The sequence below is a fragment of the Coregonus clupeaformis genome, chromosome 8 (genome assembly GCF_020615455.1).
Source record: "Coregonus clupeaformis isolate EN_2021a chromosome 8, ASM2061545v1, whole genome shotgun sequence".
Classification (NCBI taxonomy): Eukaryota; Metazoa; Chordata; class Actinopteri; order Salmoniformes; family Salmonidae; genus Coregonus; species Coregonus clupeaformis.
Genome location: NC_059199.1, coordinates 46,402,601 through 46,420,391, shown reverse-complemented (window position 1 = coordinate 46,420,391; position 17,791 = coordinate 46,402,601). Strand labels below are relative to the sequence as shown.

The following is a 17,791-nucleotide window of genomic DNA, read 5'->3' as shown; positions in this document are numbered from 1 at the left end:
CCACTGTATTACAAGCCTCAGTGTTTTAATTAGGTTTTATTTTCAGAGCTAGAAGAAGAGAGGCCTCGCTAAGGGTCTCCTTTCAAACTGTCTGCCTGGAAAGTTATGAGAGAGAAAAAGCACTCTGTTCCAACAGTCTTCATTTCACTGGCTTCTCTCGAAATGGACGGTTGTTGCATAACTAGGATCCAAAATAAAAGCCCAGAAAGTGTGGTTTACCGTGGGGCTTTTTCTGGGCCGGCTTGGCAGCGTCTGTCTGGGTGGGGCTGTGTGGCAGAAAGGTTGTGACCCTGGCGGTGTAGGGGTGGATGGTGGGGTCAGGGTGGGATGATTTTCATCTAACCACCACCCCCCCATGAGAATGATGGAGGTGCAGTTTTTTTCCTGACACTCTTTTGATTTTTTGGGACAGTCATTGTATATTTTAGATTCCCATGGACAAGCATGATGCTGGGTATGTATAGTGCATTCAGAAAGTATTCAGACCCCTTGACTTAATAAGGCTTTAACGTAACCAAATGTGGGAAAAGTCAAGGGGTCTGAATACTTTCCGAATGCACTGTACATGTAAGCGTATATGCTAGTGTGTTCTAAGTGCAGATAAGTGTATGCATGTGTGTCTTGTGTAAGTGTGTGTATCCACGTGTCTTTAGTGTGTATTTCTACATCTGTCCATGTCTCTAAGTACTATCTCTGTCAGAGAGATGGGCTTTGGGTTGGGCTAGCCTTGCTCTGTACTGTCTGAGACCTGGGAGGGAGTGAGAGAGCGAGAGAGAGGGAGAGAGCGAGCAAGAGAGAGAGAGGGAGGTAGAGCGAGCGAGAGGGAGAGCGAGTGAGAGAGAGGGCTTCAGAGCTGAGCTGATCTAGGAGCCCCATTCTGTTCTGCTGACTAGGAGCAACTTTACCCGCCTGGGCTCCTGGTGAACCAGGGGAAATACTGACATGTTTTCAGAGCTTTTCCGTCCAGATCCCAATCTGCTCTGAATCTGGCTATAGGTTCAAGTTCTCACAGCTCCTGAATGAACTGGGAGGACATATTTTATGTAAGAACTTATAAAAGGAACTTGTGATGGCCAGGTGAGAAATAGAAAGCATGCTTGAAACAGCTGCAGCAACTCATAGCAGTAAAAAGCACATGCATTGTCTCAATATTGAAGTAATGGTCTCTTTCTCATACAACGTCATGGTGGTGGTTCAGGCTCAGAGTTTTTCCCTGACCATGTGACCTAACCAGGAGAAACTATAGGCCCTGCAACTCCTAGGTATGAGTCATGTAGCCTGGTCCCAGATCTATTTGTGCCGTCTTGTCAACTCCTAGACGGCCTCCTATGGGAGATGGCAAGATAGCACAAACAAATCTAGGACCAGGCTAAACCAAGCTATGGTTTGTGTAATGGTGACCCTGGTGTAAGACATTAAGACAGTGTTGTTTTGGTGATGTGTTGCTGTAACGGTGACCCTGGTGTAAGACATTAAGACAGTGTTGTTTTGGTGATGTGTTGCTGTAACGGTGACCCTGGTGTAAGACATTAAGACAGTGTTGTCTTGGTGATGTGTTGCTGTAACGGTGACCCTGGTGTAAGACATTAAGACAGTGTTGTCTTGGTGATGTGTTGCTGTAACGGTGACCCTGGTGTAAGACATTAAGACAGTGTTGTTTTGGTGATGCGTTGCTGTAACGGTGACCCTGGTGTAAGACATTAAGACAGTGTTGTCTTGGTGATGTGTTGCTGTAACGGTGACCCTGGTGTAAGACATTAAGACAGTGTTGTCTTGGTGATGTGTTGCTGTAACGGTGACCCTGGTGTAAGACATTAAGACAGTGTTGTCTTGGTGATGTGTTGCTGTAACGGTGACCCTGGTGTAAGACATTAAGACAGTGTTGTCTTGGTGATGTGTTGCTGTACCTTGACCCCGTCGTTGTAGCTATCTACAGGGTTGAGGCTGGCCAGACTGCCCAGGTGGCTGGGGGCTCCAGGACGAGGAGGCTTCTTAGGAGGGGCCACATGCTCTGAGAGGAGAGAGAGAGAGGGAAGATAGTTAATGTTTGTGTGTGTGTGTGAGAGTGAGTGGAGAGCGAGAGAGAGTGTGTGTGTGTGAGAGAGAAAGAGTGTGAGACAGAGGACTGTCACTTTGTGAGTATCAGAACACACAGTAGATAGATAGTTCACATGTGACAGATTGTGCTGATGATGGTCTTACCTGGTTTCCCCAGTCCCACTGGTTGGTATATGTGTTGGTTTCCTGTCTGAGGGGAAAATAGAAACACAAACCAGTGATTAGAAAGGCACATTGTCACTTTTCTGGCTGGCTGAACGTGCTTTTCCAACAGCACTCAGGATTAGGGCTTCCCATGGCCCAGTCTGTGTGTTTGTGTGTGTTATTGTGGGCACTCTGTGGGTAGCAGCATTACATATCTCAGACCTTCTGAGGCACGCAGCCAAATACATCCATGTTTCACCCAGCTACATTTCTCCAGCTCCTCCCCAAAACCCTCTTCTTCTCTCTTTATTTTAACACACTCTGGTGTTTTCTTCTCCCCCTCGCATTCCGATGCTTCCTCTTCTTAGAGAAGAGACCCACTCAGCCCAGTAGAGTTCTGTAATTACTGTGTAAATGGGTTTGGTTGGTTTGTGGGGGCTCTACAGCTGACGCCTGTTTTTAAAGATTATCCAGCAGAGAGAGAGTGAGGATGGCACGAGAAACGCCTGGCTGTAGCCACAGTATAGTTCCCAACCTCCCTAGACCCTATACACTTCAGCGTAGGGGGACTGGGGTGGTTCAGATAAAGCACTGTGTCTAGCTAGCCACGACATGCAGTGCACTACTGAGGTCTACGCTATGAAACTCAGACAAACTGTATTTTGTATTATGATTGAAATGGAAAAACATAATAAATTAATTGGTTTATTGAAAAACAATATTTCCTGCTTGTGTGTGTGAGAGTGTGTGTGTGTGACAGTGTGCGTCCTGCTCCATCCCTCTGGGGGTATGAACCCAAACAAGCGGTGGGCCATGGGAAACTCACCGGCCCTTGGAGACTGCAGTCCTCCCGGTCAATGCTGCCCCGCGAGTTCCTGGATTCTGGCTTCTGACGAGAACACAGAACAGAGGGTCAGAGAACTAGCTAGCCACAGCTGACCCCCTTTTATAACCACAACCTCAAAGATTTAAACAACTATATTTATCAGTGAAACCATCGTTACAGTAGTCTTGAAATAGAATAATATAGAGTTTCTGTTTCTTACAAAATAACAAGATGAAATTACTGTTGAATTCGCTTTCGTGTTTTGTTCCATGAGAGAATAGAACTCACAATTCCATACGAAACAAAATCTGCTCTGTTATCCTGCTGTGCTTACCCTCATTCTTCTTTGACTACCTCAAAGATCGGAGCCTGCTACCAACGAACAATACCAAATCAACCAATCATCCATCCAGTTTCAAGCTAAACAAGATTTATGCAACCCTGACAAACCACACAGATACCCAGAAACACAGACACTGTAGTGACAGAACTATTTGCATAGAAGAAATCCTCAAGAGTTTCAGCAGCATCTTGTCTAAACAACCTTCTAGGCAGCCAAGTACCACTAGTAAAAAAGATCCACACAGAAAGCCACCAAGATGACCACCACCCCTTCCCAGCCATGATCTGTACCGATTTTCCAAAGCAGGACTTGAAAAGGTGCATCCTCTGAGCCTGTGGAAGTGTGGCTGTGTGGAGAGCGGTGGTCCCATCGGCAGAGTGAGACAAGAAACAACCAGAGTTTTCTGTTGTTGCTGCTGGAGGAGGAAGGCTTAAACGTGCCTGACGGGTTCATGCAGAGACTGATCCCACAGCAGACTCCTCTTGCTCTGTGGCTCACACTGACTCCTCTCTCTCTCCCTCCCGTCCCTCACTCTCTCTCTCTCTCTCCCTCCCTCTCTCCCCCTCTCCCCACAGCAGACTCATTTTGCCCTGTGGCTCACACTGACTCCTCTCTCTCTCTCTCGATCCATCTCTCTCTCCCCCTCCCTCTCGCCCTCCTCCTCTCTCCCCACAGCAGACTCCTTTTGCTCTGTGGCTCACACTGACTCCTCTCTCTCCCTCCCCTGCCTCGCTCTCTCTCTCCCCCCTCCCTCTCTCCCCACAGCAGACTCCTTTTGCTCTGTGGCTCACACTGACTCCTCTCTCTCTCCCTCCCCTGCCTCGCTCTCTCTCCTCCCTCTCTCCCTCCCTTGCCTCGCTCTCTCTCCCCTCCCTCTCTCCCTCCCTTGCCTCGCTCTCTCCCCTCCCCCTCTCTCTCCCTCCCTCCCTCCCTCCCTCCCTCCCTCTCTCCCCTCCCTCCCTCCCTCCCTCCCTCCTCTCTCCCCCTCTCCTCCCTCCCTCCCCTTCCCCCCTCCCTCCCCCTCTCTCTCCCCCCCCCCCTCCCTCCACCCCCCTTTTCTCTCCCCCTCCCCCTTCCCTCCACCCCCTTTTCTCTCCCCCCTCCCCCTCCCTCCAACTCTCTCCCTCTCACTCTAGCCAACTCCACTTCCTCCTTCCCTATCCCTCACTCACCACTTTCTTTTTCTATCACTTTCTTTCTCTCAGTTCTCAATCCTTATTTGTTTACAGGAACACATAGAAAAGGCATCATATGAACCTGTTATCACAACCAAATATTTCACACAAATCACATCCATACAGATAGACAGTGTAGCCATTTAACTTTCACCAAGGAAATACTAAGGAAGACTGTCAGTGCCGTCCGTTCGTCTGCCAGATCTGCCAAAAGGATCTTTATGACTGAGAAACAGCATGAACCCACCACAGGCTGAGTTTTCCACTCATCTTCCACAATATCTGGCGGCCAAATTAAACCGGCAGCATTAATGAAAGCTCTTATTCTGGCTGGCCGGGGCTGTGGAGAAACAGACGCAGTCCGCCAGAATTTCCAAAGGAAAGCCTTCTGAGAGGGAGAGGGATTGTCAAAGGGTGTGGAGGGACTGTCTGTCAACACAGTGGCTGGCTGCTCAAATACCATTACCGTTAAAGATCCCTTTAAACTCACCCTTTAAAACTATTTTAAGTCCTGTGCAATTGTCTTGTTAGACGTGACAACAACACAAACATTTCCAAGGTCCACAAATGTGATCCTTTATCAACATATTATTTATACGACTGGCTTTTTAAATGTATTGCTCAAACAATGTAGATGGCCTATTGTGGACATTAATCATATGATTGAAGAGTAAAAAGATAAGAAATAAAGTAAAGAGCAGGAAGGGCAGCACTGCTGTCATCTTTAACCATCACATAGTTCCTCTAGTCAGTCTAGCTCTACCCACACACAAAGAGTGAGAGAGAGAGGAGAGAGAGAGAGTGGGGGAGTGAGAGAGAGAGAGAGAGGGGGAGTGAGTGAGAGAGAGAGAGAGAGAGAGAGAGAGAGAGAGAGAGAGAGAGAGAGAGAGAGAGAGAGAGAGAGAGAGAGAGAGAGAGAGAGAGAGAGAGAGAGAGAGAGAGAGAGAGAGAGGAGGAGAGAGAGAGAGAGAGAGAGAGAGAGAGAGAGAGAGAGAGAGAGAGAGAGAGAGAGTTCTAGAATGCTGCTGGCTGATCCATGCATTTCCCTCAGGAGGTGAGTCTGTGGTCACAGGTCTGTCTTCCCGCCTTAATTCACTGAATAAAAACAACAATGATCTGAATCTCCTCAGATCGTAGAAAAGTAAATAAACCGACCCAGAAGGGGGATGAGGGGCTGAAGGATGAAATGGTCGAGAAAACACCAGCCAGCATGACAATGTAATCAAATCCAGAAGTTTACTCCACTAAACAGTCAGTGGCAGACTGAATACAGATATGATGCTTTTGGGGCAGACTGACTGGATAACAGTTGAATAGATAGCTATAGCAATTACTTTACAGTCATTTAGTATTGACATTACATCTTAGGTAGAGAGAGTATGTTTCCTGGTCACAAGGATCAAGTGATGGACAATGGTGGTAGAATGATGTAGAGAGCATATGCTTGCTGTTAAGGAGTTAGTGTGGTTTAGTGGATGAAAGGTGTTGTTCCTAATGTAAAACCTCTACCAAATAAACAAAGGTGTGGTTAAGAGTATATTAGCTGGTTTCTTAGCATGATCGAGACAGAGAGCCAGTGCAGGGTGGAAGAAGGTACTGGGTGAATAAGGGTCTGTTACCAGGAAGCTATCTTCCTGCTCCAACCAGCGTCAAGTCTCTCTCTCCCTCCCTCCCTCTCTCGCGCTCTCTTTCTCCTTCTTGCTCTCCCTCTCTCATTCTCTCTCTCTTTCTCCCTCCCTCGCCCTCTCTACCTCTCTCTCTCTACCGCTCTCTCTCTACCGCCCTCCCTCTCTCTCTACCTCCCTCCCTCTCTCTCTCCCTCCCTCCCTCCCTCTCTCTCTACCTCCCTCCCTCTCTCTCTACCTCCCTCCCTCTCTCTCTACCTCCCTCCCTCTCTCTCTCTCTACCTCCCTCCCTCTCTCTCTACCTCCCTCCCTCCCTCTCTCTACCTCCCTCCCTCTCTCTCTACCTCCCTCCCTCCCTCTCTCTCTACCTCCCTCCCTCCCTCTCTCTCTCTACCTCCCTCTCTACCTCCCTCCCTCTCCCTCTCTACCTCCCTCCCTCTCTCCTCCCTCCCTCTCTCTCTACCTCCCTCCTCTCTCTCTCTCTACCTCCCTCCCTCTCCCCTCCCTCTCTACCTCCCTCCCTCTCCTCTCTCTACTCCTCCCTCTCTCTACCCCCCTCTCTCTACCCCTCTCTACCTCTCTCTCTACCTCCCTCCTCTCTCTCTCTCTCTACCTCCCTCCCTCCCTCTCTACCTCTCTCTCTACCTCTCTCTCTCTCCTCTCTCTCCCTCCCTCTCTCTCTCTCCTCCCCTCCCTCTCTCCTCCCTCTCTCCTCTCTCCCTCTCTCACCTCCCTCCCTCTCTACCTCCCTCCCTCCCTCTCTCTCCCTCCCTCCCTCTCTCTACCTCCCTCCCTCTCTCTCTACCTCCCTCCCTCTCTACCTCTCTCTCTCTACCTCCCTCCCTCTCTACCTCCCTCCCTCCCTCTCTACCTCCCTCCCTCCCTCTCTACCTCCCTCCCTCCCTCTCTACAGTGGCTTGCGAAAGTATTCACCCCCCTTGGCATTTTTCCTATTTTGTTGCCTTACAACCTGGAATTAAAATAGATTTTTTGAGGGTTTGTATCATTTGATTTACACAACATGCCTACCACTTTGAAGATGCAAAATATTTTTTCTTGTGAAACAAACAAGAAATAAGACAAAAAAACAGAAAACTTGAGCGTGCATAACTATTCACCCCCCCAAAGTCAATACAATAGAGCCACCTTTTGCAGCAATTACAGCTGCAAGTCTCTTGGGGTATGTCTCTATAAGCTTGGCACATCTAGCCACTGGGATTTTTGACCATTCTTCATGGCAAAACTGCTCCAGCTCCTTCAAGTTGGATGGGTTCCGCTGGTGTACAGCAATCTTTAAGTAATACCACAGATTCTCAATTGGATTGAGGTCTGGCTTTGACTAGGCCATTCCAAGACATTTAAATGTTTCCCCTTAAACCACTCAAGTGTTGCTTTAGCAGTATGCCTTGGGTCATTGTCCTGCTGGAAGGTGAATCTCCGTCCCAGTCTCAAATCTCTGGAAGACTGAAACAGGTTTCCCTCCAGAATTTCCCTGTATTTAGCGCCATCCATCATTCCTTCAATTCTGACCAGTTTCCCAGTCCCAGCCCATGAAAAACATCCCCACAGCATGATGCTGCCACCACCATGCTTCACTGTGGGGATGGTGTTCTCGGGGTGATGAGAGGTGTTGGGTTTGCGCCAGACATAGCGTTTTCCTTGATGGCCAAAAAGCTCAATTTTAGTCTCATCTGACCAGAGTACCTTCTTCCATATGTTTGGGGAGTCTCCCACATGCCTTTTGGCGAACACCAAACGTGTTTGCTTATTTTTTTCTTTAAGCAATGTCTTTTTCTGGCCACTCTTCCGTAAAGCCCAGCTCTGTGGATTGTATGGCTTAAAGTGGTACTATGGACAGATACTCCAATCTCCGCTGTGGAGCTTTGCAGCTCCTTCAGGGTTATCTTTAGTCTCTTTGTTGCCTGTCTGATTAATGCCCTCCTTGCCTGGTCCGTGAGTTTTGGTGGGCGGCCCTCTCTTGGCAGGTTTGTTGTGGTGACATATTCTTTCCATTTTTTAATAATGGATTTAATGGTGCTCCCGTGGGATGTTCAAAGTTTCTGATATTTTTTTATAACCCAACCCTGATCTGTACTTCTCCACAACTTTGTCCCTGACCTGTTTGGATAGCTCCTTGGTCTTCATGGTGCCGCTTGCTTGGTGGTGCCCCTTACTTAGTGGTGTTGCAGACTCTGGGGCCTTTCAGAAGGGGTATATATATACTGAGATCATGTGACACTTAGTTTGCACACAGGTGGACTTTATTTAACTAATTATGTGGCTTCTGAAGGTAATTGGTTGCACCAGGTCTTATTTAGGGGCCTCATAGCAAAGTGGGTGAATACATATGCACGCACCACTTTTCCGTTATTTACTTTTTAGAATTTTTTGAAACAAGTAATTTTTTTCATTTCACTTTACCAATTTGGACTATTTTGTGTATGTCCATTACATGAAATCCAAATAAAAATCTATTTAAATTACAGGTTGTAATGCAACAAAATAGGAAAAAACGCAGAGGGGTATGAATACTTTTGCAAGGCACTGTACCTCTCCTACTCTCTCCCTCCCTCCCTCCCTCCCCCTCTCTCTCTCTACCTCTCCTACTCTCCCTCTTGCTCTCGTTCTCTCTCTCCTTCTCCCCCTCTCAGGATGGTGTGTGTGAGAAAGTAGTTGGTGAATAATGGTCCGTTACCAGGAAGCACTCCTCCTGCTCCAACCAGCGCTGGTCCTCCTCCATCTGCTGCTGCTGTATCATCAGCCTCTCCTCCATCAGGTGGGGGGGCAGCGCCTGGCCCAGACCACGCATGTCCAACGCACCTCCATCCTGAGAAAGGGAGGGAGATATTGCATTAGTATTTAGCCATGTCTGCGATTGCTACAGATGTACCAAGCTCAGACAATAGCTGATGAAATTCAGAAATTCCCCCTGTATACAATTGGCAGAAGCACATAGTAAAAATAGTCTACATATATATTTGGGTGGAGCTCTATCTCTCACCTCCATGTTGGGGGACCACATGGGGACGTCCCCTGGCCGGTGGTGGTTCCAGGGCTCATGGGGGTCCAGGACACCGGCCTGGGAAGGGTAACCTCCACTGGGCATAGTAGGCATGCCGTGGGGGCCAGGGTACCCAACCTGGATATGGTAGGACAGACGACAGGTGAAAAGCCCATTTTGTTTGGAGAGAGGATTATGATGATACCAAAGCCTTGTCTGTGAGGCAAGGCTGTTCATCATATAGCATTGGGCCCCAGTTAGCATTTCAGGGTACAGGGAAACACTTCGCTTGCAGTATAATGCAATAACTAATTATTGACCCCCAGACACAAAGACCTCTGGGACTAAAAGTATGAGCCTGAATGTGACATGTCACCATTAGCACTGGCTGATAAGCATCTTAATAATAACTGACCTGATCATTAAATAGAAACTTTAAATATGCATACTGATACTCAAAATGCCTTTTAAAGACCCCGAAGCGATAACAACAGAATTTGAGAGTGGATTTTTCAGCAGATGGAATCTGCCTTAAGTCAACAATGCCAGCAGTTGACTTAAGCGCTACAGGAAATGCCTGCTGTCAGCTATGTTTTATGGGCAGCTGAAGTGCTGCAAAATAACTTAGTTTGGGAAGATATTATTTCTCGTTCTCACTGCATTCAGAAAGGGGGAAGCCGGGCACCTCTCCATCAATTCACTTTTGGCTTCAAGCACCCTTTCACAGTTTTACCCAAAAGCATAGAGTTGAGCACTTTCTCTGCCTTCACGCATCAATCCACTAGCAAGTAAGAAACAAACCACATTTACTAAACCAGTATTGCCAGTACCTGATTATCAATACAAATGATATAATGGTAATACCATAGAAATAGAACAGACTTGGAAACTAGGCGTCCCCATTTCTAATTCTATAGGTAATACACAGTAGCTGTGGTAAAAGTGTTAGTATAGTACAGTAGTATAGTACAGTAGTATAGAAGTATAGTACAGTAGAACAGTACAGTAGTATAGTACAGTACCTGGTAATGGTTGAGCTGCCCAGCATGCTGAGGGCTGGGGTAGAATCCTTCACTAGATCGAGGGCTGGGGTAACCAGGTCTGCTAGGCTGCACAGGGAGGGGGAGAGAGATCATACTGTAAGTAGCCTGAAGAACACATTGGATATTTAGACCTCCTGCAGTGTGTGATCACCATCTATCGGACAGGGAGCACTAGTTCCTAAAATTAGTAATTTAGTCTATCTGTGCCTAAAGATATCTAAGGTAAACATCTCAGAAATGTCATATTATACCCCTAGGGCAGGGGTAGGGTTAGGGAGGGTTCTAATTTTAGGTGTGGGGGGGAGGTTAGGGTTAGGGAGGGATCTTACTTTAGGGGGGGTTAGGGAGGGCTCTTACTTTAGGTGGGGGTTAGGGAGGGTTCTTACTTTAGTGGGGGTTAGGGAGGGTTCTTACTTTAGGGGGGTTAGGGAGGGCTCTTACTTTAGGGGGGTTAGGGTTAGGGAGGGTTCTTACTTTAGGGGTTTAGGGAGGGCTCTTACTTTAGGGGGAGGGAGTTAGGGTTAGGGAGGGTTCTTACTTTGGGGGGGGGTTAGGGTTAGGGAGGGTTCTTACTTTAGGGGGGGTTAGGAGGGCTCTTACTTTAGGGGGAGGGAGTTAGGGTTAGGGAGGGTTCTTACTTTAGGGGGGTTAGGGTTAGGGAGGGTTCTTACTTTAGGGGGGTTAGGGTTAGGGAGGGTTCTTACTTTAGGGGGGGTTAGGGAGGGTTCTTACTTTAGGGGGAGTTAGGGTTAGGGAGGGTTCTTACTTTAGGGGGAGTTAGAGTTAGGGAGGGTTCTTACTTTAGGGGGGGGTAGGGAGGGCTCTTACGTTAGGGGGGGTTGGGGTTAGGGAGGGTTCTTACTTTAGGGGGGGTTAGGGTTAGGGAGGGTTCTTACTTTGGGGGGGTTAGGGTTAGGGAGGGTTCTTACTTTAGGGGGGGTTAGGGTTAGGGAGGGTTCTTACTTTAGGGGGGGTAGGGAGGGCTCTTACGTTAGGGGGGGTTGGGGTTAGGGAGTGTTCTTACCTTAGGGGGGGGTTAGGGTTAGGGAGGGTTCTTACTTTGGGGGGGTTAGGGTTAGGGAGGGTTCTTACTTTAGGGGGGTTAGGGTTAGGGAGGGCTCTTACTTTAGGGGGGTAGGGTTAGGGTCAGGAGGGTACTTACTTTAGCTGGGGTTAGGGTTGTGGAGGTTTCTTACTATGGGGGGATTAGGGTTAGAGAGGGTTCTTACTTTAGGGGGGGCTTCGTCGGAGCCCCCTGAGTCCCAGGACACAGTGACCTGACGTCTCATCTCCATCCTTAGTCTCTCCTCCTGCTGGGCCTTCTCCTCCTCTAGGATAGTACTGCAGGGAACACACATACACACACACAACAAACAGGTTAGCATACACAGCTAACTGCAGGGAACACACATACACACAACAGGTTAGCATACACAGCTAACTGCAGGGAACTCACACACAGACACACACAACAAACAGGTTAGCATACACAGCTAACTTCAGGGAACACACACACACACAACAGGTTAGCATACACAGCTAACTACAGGGAACACACACACACACACACACACACAGTTTAGCACACTTAACATTTATAAAAAAGACTGAACATTTCAACAAAATCATCTAAATTACTGTAGCCTGAAATACAATCATGTTCCTATCACAGACGAGCTGCATTGCAGATGTGATTTTGTTTGTTTGTTGGGCAAATTGATTATCTGTATCCGTTGCCAGGTTCCCAAATCCATCCATGAATCCATTAATGTCATCATCCGATCATCCATCATTCGATCCTACATCCAATTTAGCTTACAGGAAAACGCTCATCCCCCAAGGTTTATGCCTCTGAGAGCCCATCCAAACACACCAGAACACAGATGAACCATCAGCTCCCTGGTCACATCCCCAGCCTGCAGCGGAGGTGTGTGAGAGTCTAGCAGCAGCCTGGTAAATCCTGTACTGTTTTGCTAAACTCTCTTTATCAGAGCCAGCTAGCTCCAGCTCAACCCCTCCACCTCCCCTAACTTCCCTCTCCTTCCTCCCTCTGCCTTGGATAGCCTGTTGTGGTTGGCCCCCGGCCAGAAAGCTTATCAGCCAGCCGCCACTGGACTGGACTGACTGGGAAGTATGACGCTGTGGAACTAAATATCAGGGTCGTATTCATTACGGCACAACATAGCAAAACGTTTCACAACGTAATGCAAAAAACAGTGTTTCTTTTTGGACAAGTTCAGGTAGTCTGTCCCTGTTTCACTCAGTTTTCTTCCGTTTGGTGCCTAATGAATGCGTCCCAGGGTTTGGCTAGAGGAGAGGCGATCGTAAGGAAGTGCTGTCCTTAAGACACACTATGAATGCCTTCACAGTGGTAGTAAAACCTGGTGTAGCTTACTCTTTGGCCCTTAATTGGTCAAAAACCACAACAGACAAAGTGGGTATCCCAGGAGCCTTGACGGGTGCTCACTGGAATCTCTGCTGCCCTGTGTTTCCTTTCTCTCCCGGTGCATTATGGATCTAAGGCTGTGCGTTACTATGGGCTAGACTAGAGACAATGGGCTGTTCACACACTGTACCCAAGAGCTCAAAATGGAGCACGAACAGTCACACTCATGATGGCTCACACAGACGCACACACACACGCAACCAGCACAGACGCAACCAGCACACACACGCGCACACACACACACACGTCAGACCCTTCTTCGTACAGTGCAATAAATCCAGTGACAGGATAACTATCACCCAAACACAGCAAAGACTTTGGATACTGGTAGCTTAGCGGTTTAAGAGTGTTGGGCCAGTAACCGAAAGGCTGCTGATATCGAATCCCCGAGCCGGCAAGGTGGAAAAATCTGACATTCTGCCCTTGAGCAAAGGCATTTAAACCCCAACAACTGCTCCCCAGGCGCCGTGGATTAAGGCATCCCACTGCACCTCTCTGATTCAGAGGGGTTGAGTTAAATGCGGAAGACACATTTCGGTGGAATGCATTCTGTTGTGCTACTGACTAGGTATCCCCTTTCCCTACAGACAACCAACCACATAGTCTCTCCCAAAACATACCCACTGCTCAACATAGGGCTGTGGGGACTGTGCTGAATATGGGTCCAATGGCATGGGAACTATTATCTAGTAGGGACACATGAGTCACAGTTCAGTGAGTCTAAAGTTAACAGGAAAGAGAGTGGCTCACATCCTTTAGGGCTTTATCTATGGACAGACAGACATTTCTACATACTAAGGCAAATGGCCAATGGGATGCGTAGGCAATAAATCCACCACACAAGGGCTGCATCCCAAATGGGACCATAGGGCTCCGGTCAAAAGTAGTGCGCTATATAGGGAATAGGGTGCCATTTGGGACGCAGTCGAGGACTACCCACAGTAATTTACCCACACACACCATCTCCTGTGGCTTTGCTTCAGTTAGACTAAAATATATACTACATACATCACACTTTATCCAGCTACCATGGATTTGACTGATATAGATAGACCATTGAAGTGCATTGTGTGCTGATAATTGATAGTCTCTATTGGGAATATGGCATCAACCTGTTGCCTCTTATGTGGACTACAACTTAAGTAGCTGAGACCACACTGTTTCCAAACTTTACTGAAGTGTCCTATACTTTAATACATGAAACAGTGACCTCTTGAGTAGCAATGTTGAACATCATTCTTCCAGAGTTATAAAGGAGGGAAAACGTATGTAAAAGAACACTGGCATGACCTGAACTTCTCCCCTCAGGGTTACTGACCTGAGCTGGGTTTTGAGCTCTGTGAAGCGGGGTCTCTTGCTGGGGTCGTAGGCCCAGCACTTGGTCATCAGGCTGTAAAGGGTGGGGGGACAGTTGTGGGGCATGGCCAGACGCTCTCCGTTCTCTATCCGCCCGATGACATCATTGTTCTTTACCCCCTGGAAGGGCTTGATACCGTACATGAGGATTTCCCACATACACACACCTGGAGGGGAGGGGAAAGACTGTTAGGACAGGCTCTAGATATAACACCACAGACAGACAGAAACAAACACATACAGACGCACGCGCATGCACACGCACACACACACACACACACGAGTTGATCGCTAGATGAGCGTTATTTGTAGCTGCCAAACTCACCAAACATCCACACATCGCTGGCTGAGGTAAAGCGTCTGAAGTTGATGGACTCTGGAGCCATCCATTTGATTGGCAGTTTCCCTTTGGAAGCTGAAAAACCAGTTGAGCAATAGAGACAGTCAAATGCATCAACTCATCTACAAGTGATTTCATCATATGTACCCTATTTTGTTCCATGTTGTTGTTGTGTTAGTCTGATCAGTTGTAAGCGCTTACAAGCATCAACATTTGGAGTAGGGTGAAGTTTCCCCTAGACGCTGATCTTGGGTCAGTTTTGCATTTCCCACACTAATGGTTAAGGTTAGGATTGGTGGAGGAGAAGCTGATCCTAGATTTGTACCAAGGGGAAACTTCAGCCTGCAATACCTTTCACAACCACCAGATGGTGGTAAAATATCAGCCTGGAATCCCGTACATTTGTACCATAGACTTAGATAGACATTGCATCATTGTATCTGACCCATTATGGCACTGCCCATGCTAAAACAGGCTTTTAGGCACTAGAATCCTCTATCTCTCTCTATGGTTTGTACCTTTGTAGTAGGAGCTGTCCTCCATGTAGCGGGAGAGGCCAAAGTCTCCCAGCATCACACAGTCTGTGGAAGACACTAGCACATTCCTGGCAGCAATGTCCCTGAGGAGATACACGCATACATATACACAATGAGTAGGAATCCTGGAAAACCTGAGGATTTTGACAGCCTGGCACCAAAAAATATATTAGAAAGTGTCAAAAACGTCATTTTATATTGTCTCTGTAAACCTTAAATAACGGCTGTTAAAGTGGGTCATGGTCTTACCTATGAACAAAGCGTTTGCTCTCCAGGTAGGCCAAGGCTGTGCTGAGCTGGTGGGAGAACAGGATCAACGTTGACAGGTCCAGGTTGTACTTCCTTACTTGTAAAAAGGACCTCAACTGGAAGAGATGAAAACATCGATAAGATACAAGATATCCTCTTTGTTATGACAGTGGTAGAGGGATGACAGCAGGAATGATAGTGTTTTGACAGAGATAGAGGGATGACAGCAGGAATGATAGTGTTTTGACAGAGATAGAGGGATGACAGCAGGAATGATAGTGTTTTGACAGAGATAGAGGGATGACAGCAGGAATGATAGTGTTTTGACAGAAATATAGGGATGACAGCAGGAATGATAGTGTTTTGACAGAGATAGAGGGATGACAGTAGGAATGATAGTGTTTTGACAGAGATAGAGGGATGGCAGCAGGAATTATAGTGTTTTGACAGAGATAGAGGGATGACAGCAGGAATTATAGTGTTTTGACAGAGATAGAGGGATGACAGCAGGAATGATAGAGTGTTTTGACAGAGATAGAGGGATGACAGCAGGAATGATAGAGGACACTTTGGCCCCGTTTCCAAATGTGTTCTTGCGTTCTGTGTTCTCCCATTTATTACAAGAATGACAAGAACTCCAATAACACCTTTGCAATACATACTGTAGGTATTGATCCAAACATACTTTGTGTTTGAATGGCTCAGTGCCAACCTAACCTCCAGGTCGCCTCACCTCTCCCATCGTGCACAGCTCCATGATGATCCACACTGGGTTTTCTGTGATCACACCGATTAGCTTCACTATGTGGGGGTGGTCGAACTGACGCATGGTCACTGAGGAACACACACATCAATGGGGTGTGAGGATTTCACAGAACAGTTTAGAACTAAAGAGAAAAGAGAGAAAAGGCTCCCTGGGATAGGTCTAACACATGGGGGCTCAAACGCCTCTGTTCAAACACTGTCAATAGTTGAGTCCCAAATAAAATAAAATAAAATGTTATTTGTCACATGCGCCGAATACAACAGGTCACCTTACAGTGAAATGCTTACTTACAAGCCCTTAACCAACAATGCAGTTTTAAGAAAAATAAGTGTTAAGTAAACAATAGATAAGTACAAAATAAAAGCAGTAAAATAACAGTAGCGAGGCTATATACAGGGGGTAACGAACGGTACAGTCAAATGGCATCCTATTCTCTACTTAGTGCACTCCCTCAACAGTCTGTGAACCGTGTAAACCCAATGAGCAAAGCAACCTGAGACTACCATCAGGCAGCGTGTGTGTGTACATGGCAACCAGCAGCAGCTGCAGTCATCATCAGGCCCATTACAGTGACGCAGCACAACATCTGAGCACACTCACGTGCTTCCTGAAGGAACTTCTCGCGCACGCTGTCCGACGTGCAGTTCTTGCATGTTTTAATGGCCACGTTTAGAGTGGGATTCTCCTGTAAGAGAAATTAGAGAAAATATTGGATTAGTTTGTGTGCATTACTGGTAGTGGACAATATCATGACAATTTTGACCATAAATAAGAGGCCAGATGTGTTTAGGTAGACAGTAACCTAAACAGAATTGAAAGGAACACGTGAGGACTGAGGGTGATTGGGGAGATGCTTTGGCTGCATTTAGCCAGACAGTTGCAGTACTATTTACCGGGCTGTTGTAGACTCCCTGGTGGACGTCTCCAAACTGTCCCTCTCCGATGCAGCGTCCCAGCTCTATCCTGTCTCTCTGGATCTCATAGTCCCTGGCTGGGGAGGGAGAGATAACTCCTGTTAGTTCCACTGACTCTCATAGTCCCTGGCTGGGGAGGGAGAGATAACTCCTGTTAGTTACACTGACTCTCATAGTCCCTGGCTGGGGAGGGATAGATAACTCCTGTTAGTTCCACTGACTCTCATAGTCCCTGGCTGGGGAGGGATAGATATCTCCTGTTAGTTACACTGACTCTCATAGTCCCTGGCTGGGGAGGGAGAGATAACTCCTGTTAGTTCCACTGACTCTCATAGTCCCTGGCTGGGGAGGGAGAGATAACTCCTGTTAGTTACACTGACTCTCATAGTCCCTGGCTGGGGAGGGAGAGATAACTCCTGTTAGTTACACTGACTCTCATAGTCCCTGGCTGGGGAGGGATAGATATCTCCTGTTAGTTACACTGACTCTCATAGTCCCTGGCTGGGGAGGGAGAGATAACTCCTGTTAGTTACACTGACTCTCATAGTCCCTGGCTGGGGAGGGAGAGATAACTCCTGTTAGTTACACTGACTCTCATAGTCCCTGGCTGGGGAGGGAGAGATAACTCCTGTTAGTTACACTGACTCTCATAGTCCCTGGCTGGGGAGGGAGAGATAACTCCTGTTAGTTACACTGACTCTTACAGGGAAAATGACTCACCAATAAGCTGATCTGTGTGTGTGTGTGTTGATGAGGCCTTTTTTGGTTGTTAATAATAACAGCAAGAAGCCTTGGCTGTATTTTCACTGCAGTAGACGGTAATACTGTATGAAATACTGTATATATCTGTATAAGGCAATTCACACCCACCACCAGGCAATGACATACACACTGCAACAGAAAATGATCAGGCTGTGGTGATGTCAACAGACATAGTCCTCAATATATTTGGTTCCTCCCTGTGCATTT

General features: G+C 47.4%; 1 protein-coding gene across 29 annotated transcripts in view; it reads right to left on the bottom strand.

Moving 5' to 3' along the window:
- LOC121571839 (focal adhesion kinase 1) overlaps nucleotides 1-17,791 on the bottom strand; it is a 162,545-nt gene that overhangs the window by 3,949 nt on the left and 140,805 nt on the right. For 23 of the 29 annotated variants that reach the window (XM_041883569.2, XM_041883560.2, XM_041883551.2 and 20 more), the window contains 14 exons: nucleotides 16,802-16,899; nucleotides 16,509-16,593; nucleotides 15,876-15,976; nucleotides 15,143-15,258; nucleotides 14,876-14,976; nucleotides 14,343-14,432; nucleotides 13,980-14,184; nucleotides 11,445-11,556; nucleotides 10,195-10,281; nucleotides 9,173-9,310; nucleotides 8,867-8,998; nucleotides 3,029-3,091; nucleotides 2,203-2,248; nucleotides 1,908-2,011 (listed from right to left, as the gene is read on the bottom strand). In XM_041883569.2, the coding sequence (XP_041739503.2) occupies nucleotides 1,908-2,011; nucleotides 2,203-2,248; nucleotides 3,029-3,091; nucleotides 8,867-8,998; nucleotides 9,173-9,310; nucleotides 10,195-10,281; nucleotides 11,445-11,556; nucleotides 13,980-14,184; nucleotides 14,343-14,432; nucleotides 14,876-14,976; nucleotides 15,143-15,258; nucleotides 15,876-15,976; nucleotides 16,509-16,593; nucleotides 16,802-16,899 (1,478 nt within the window). The other 6 variants (XM_041883577.2, XM_041883579.2, XM_041883578.2 and 3 more) reach the window with 2 other exon arrangements.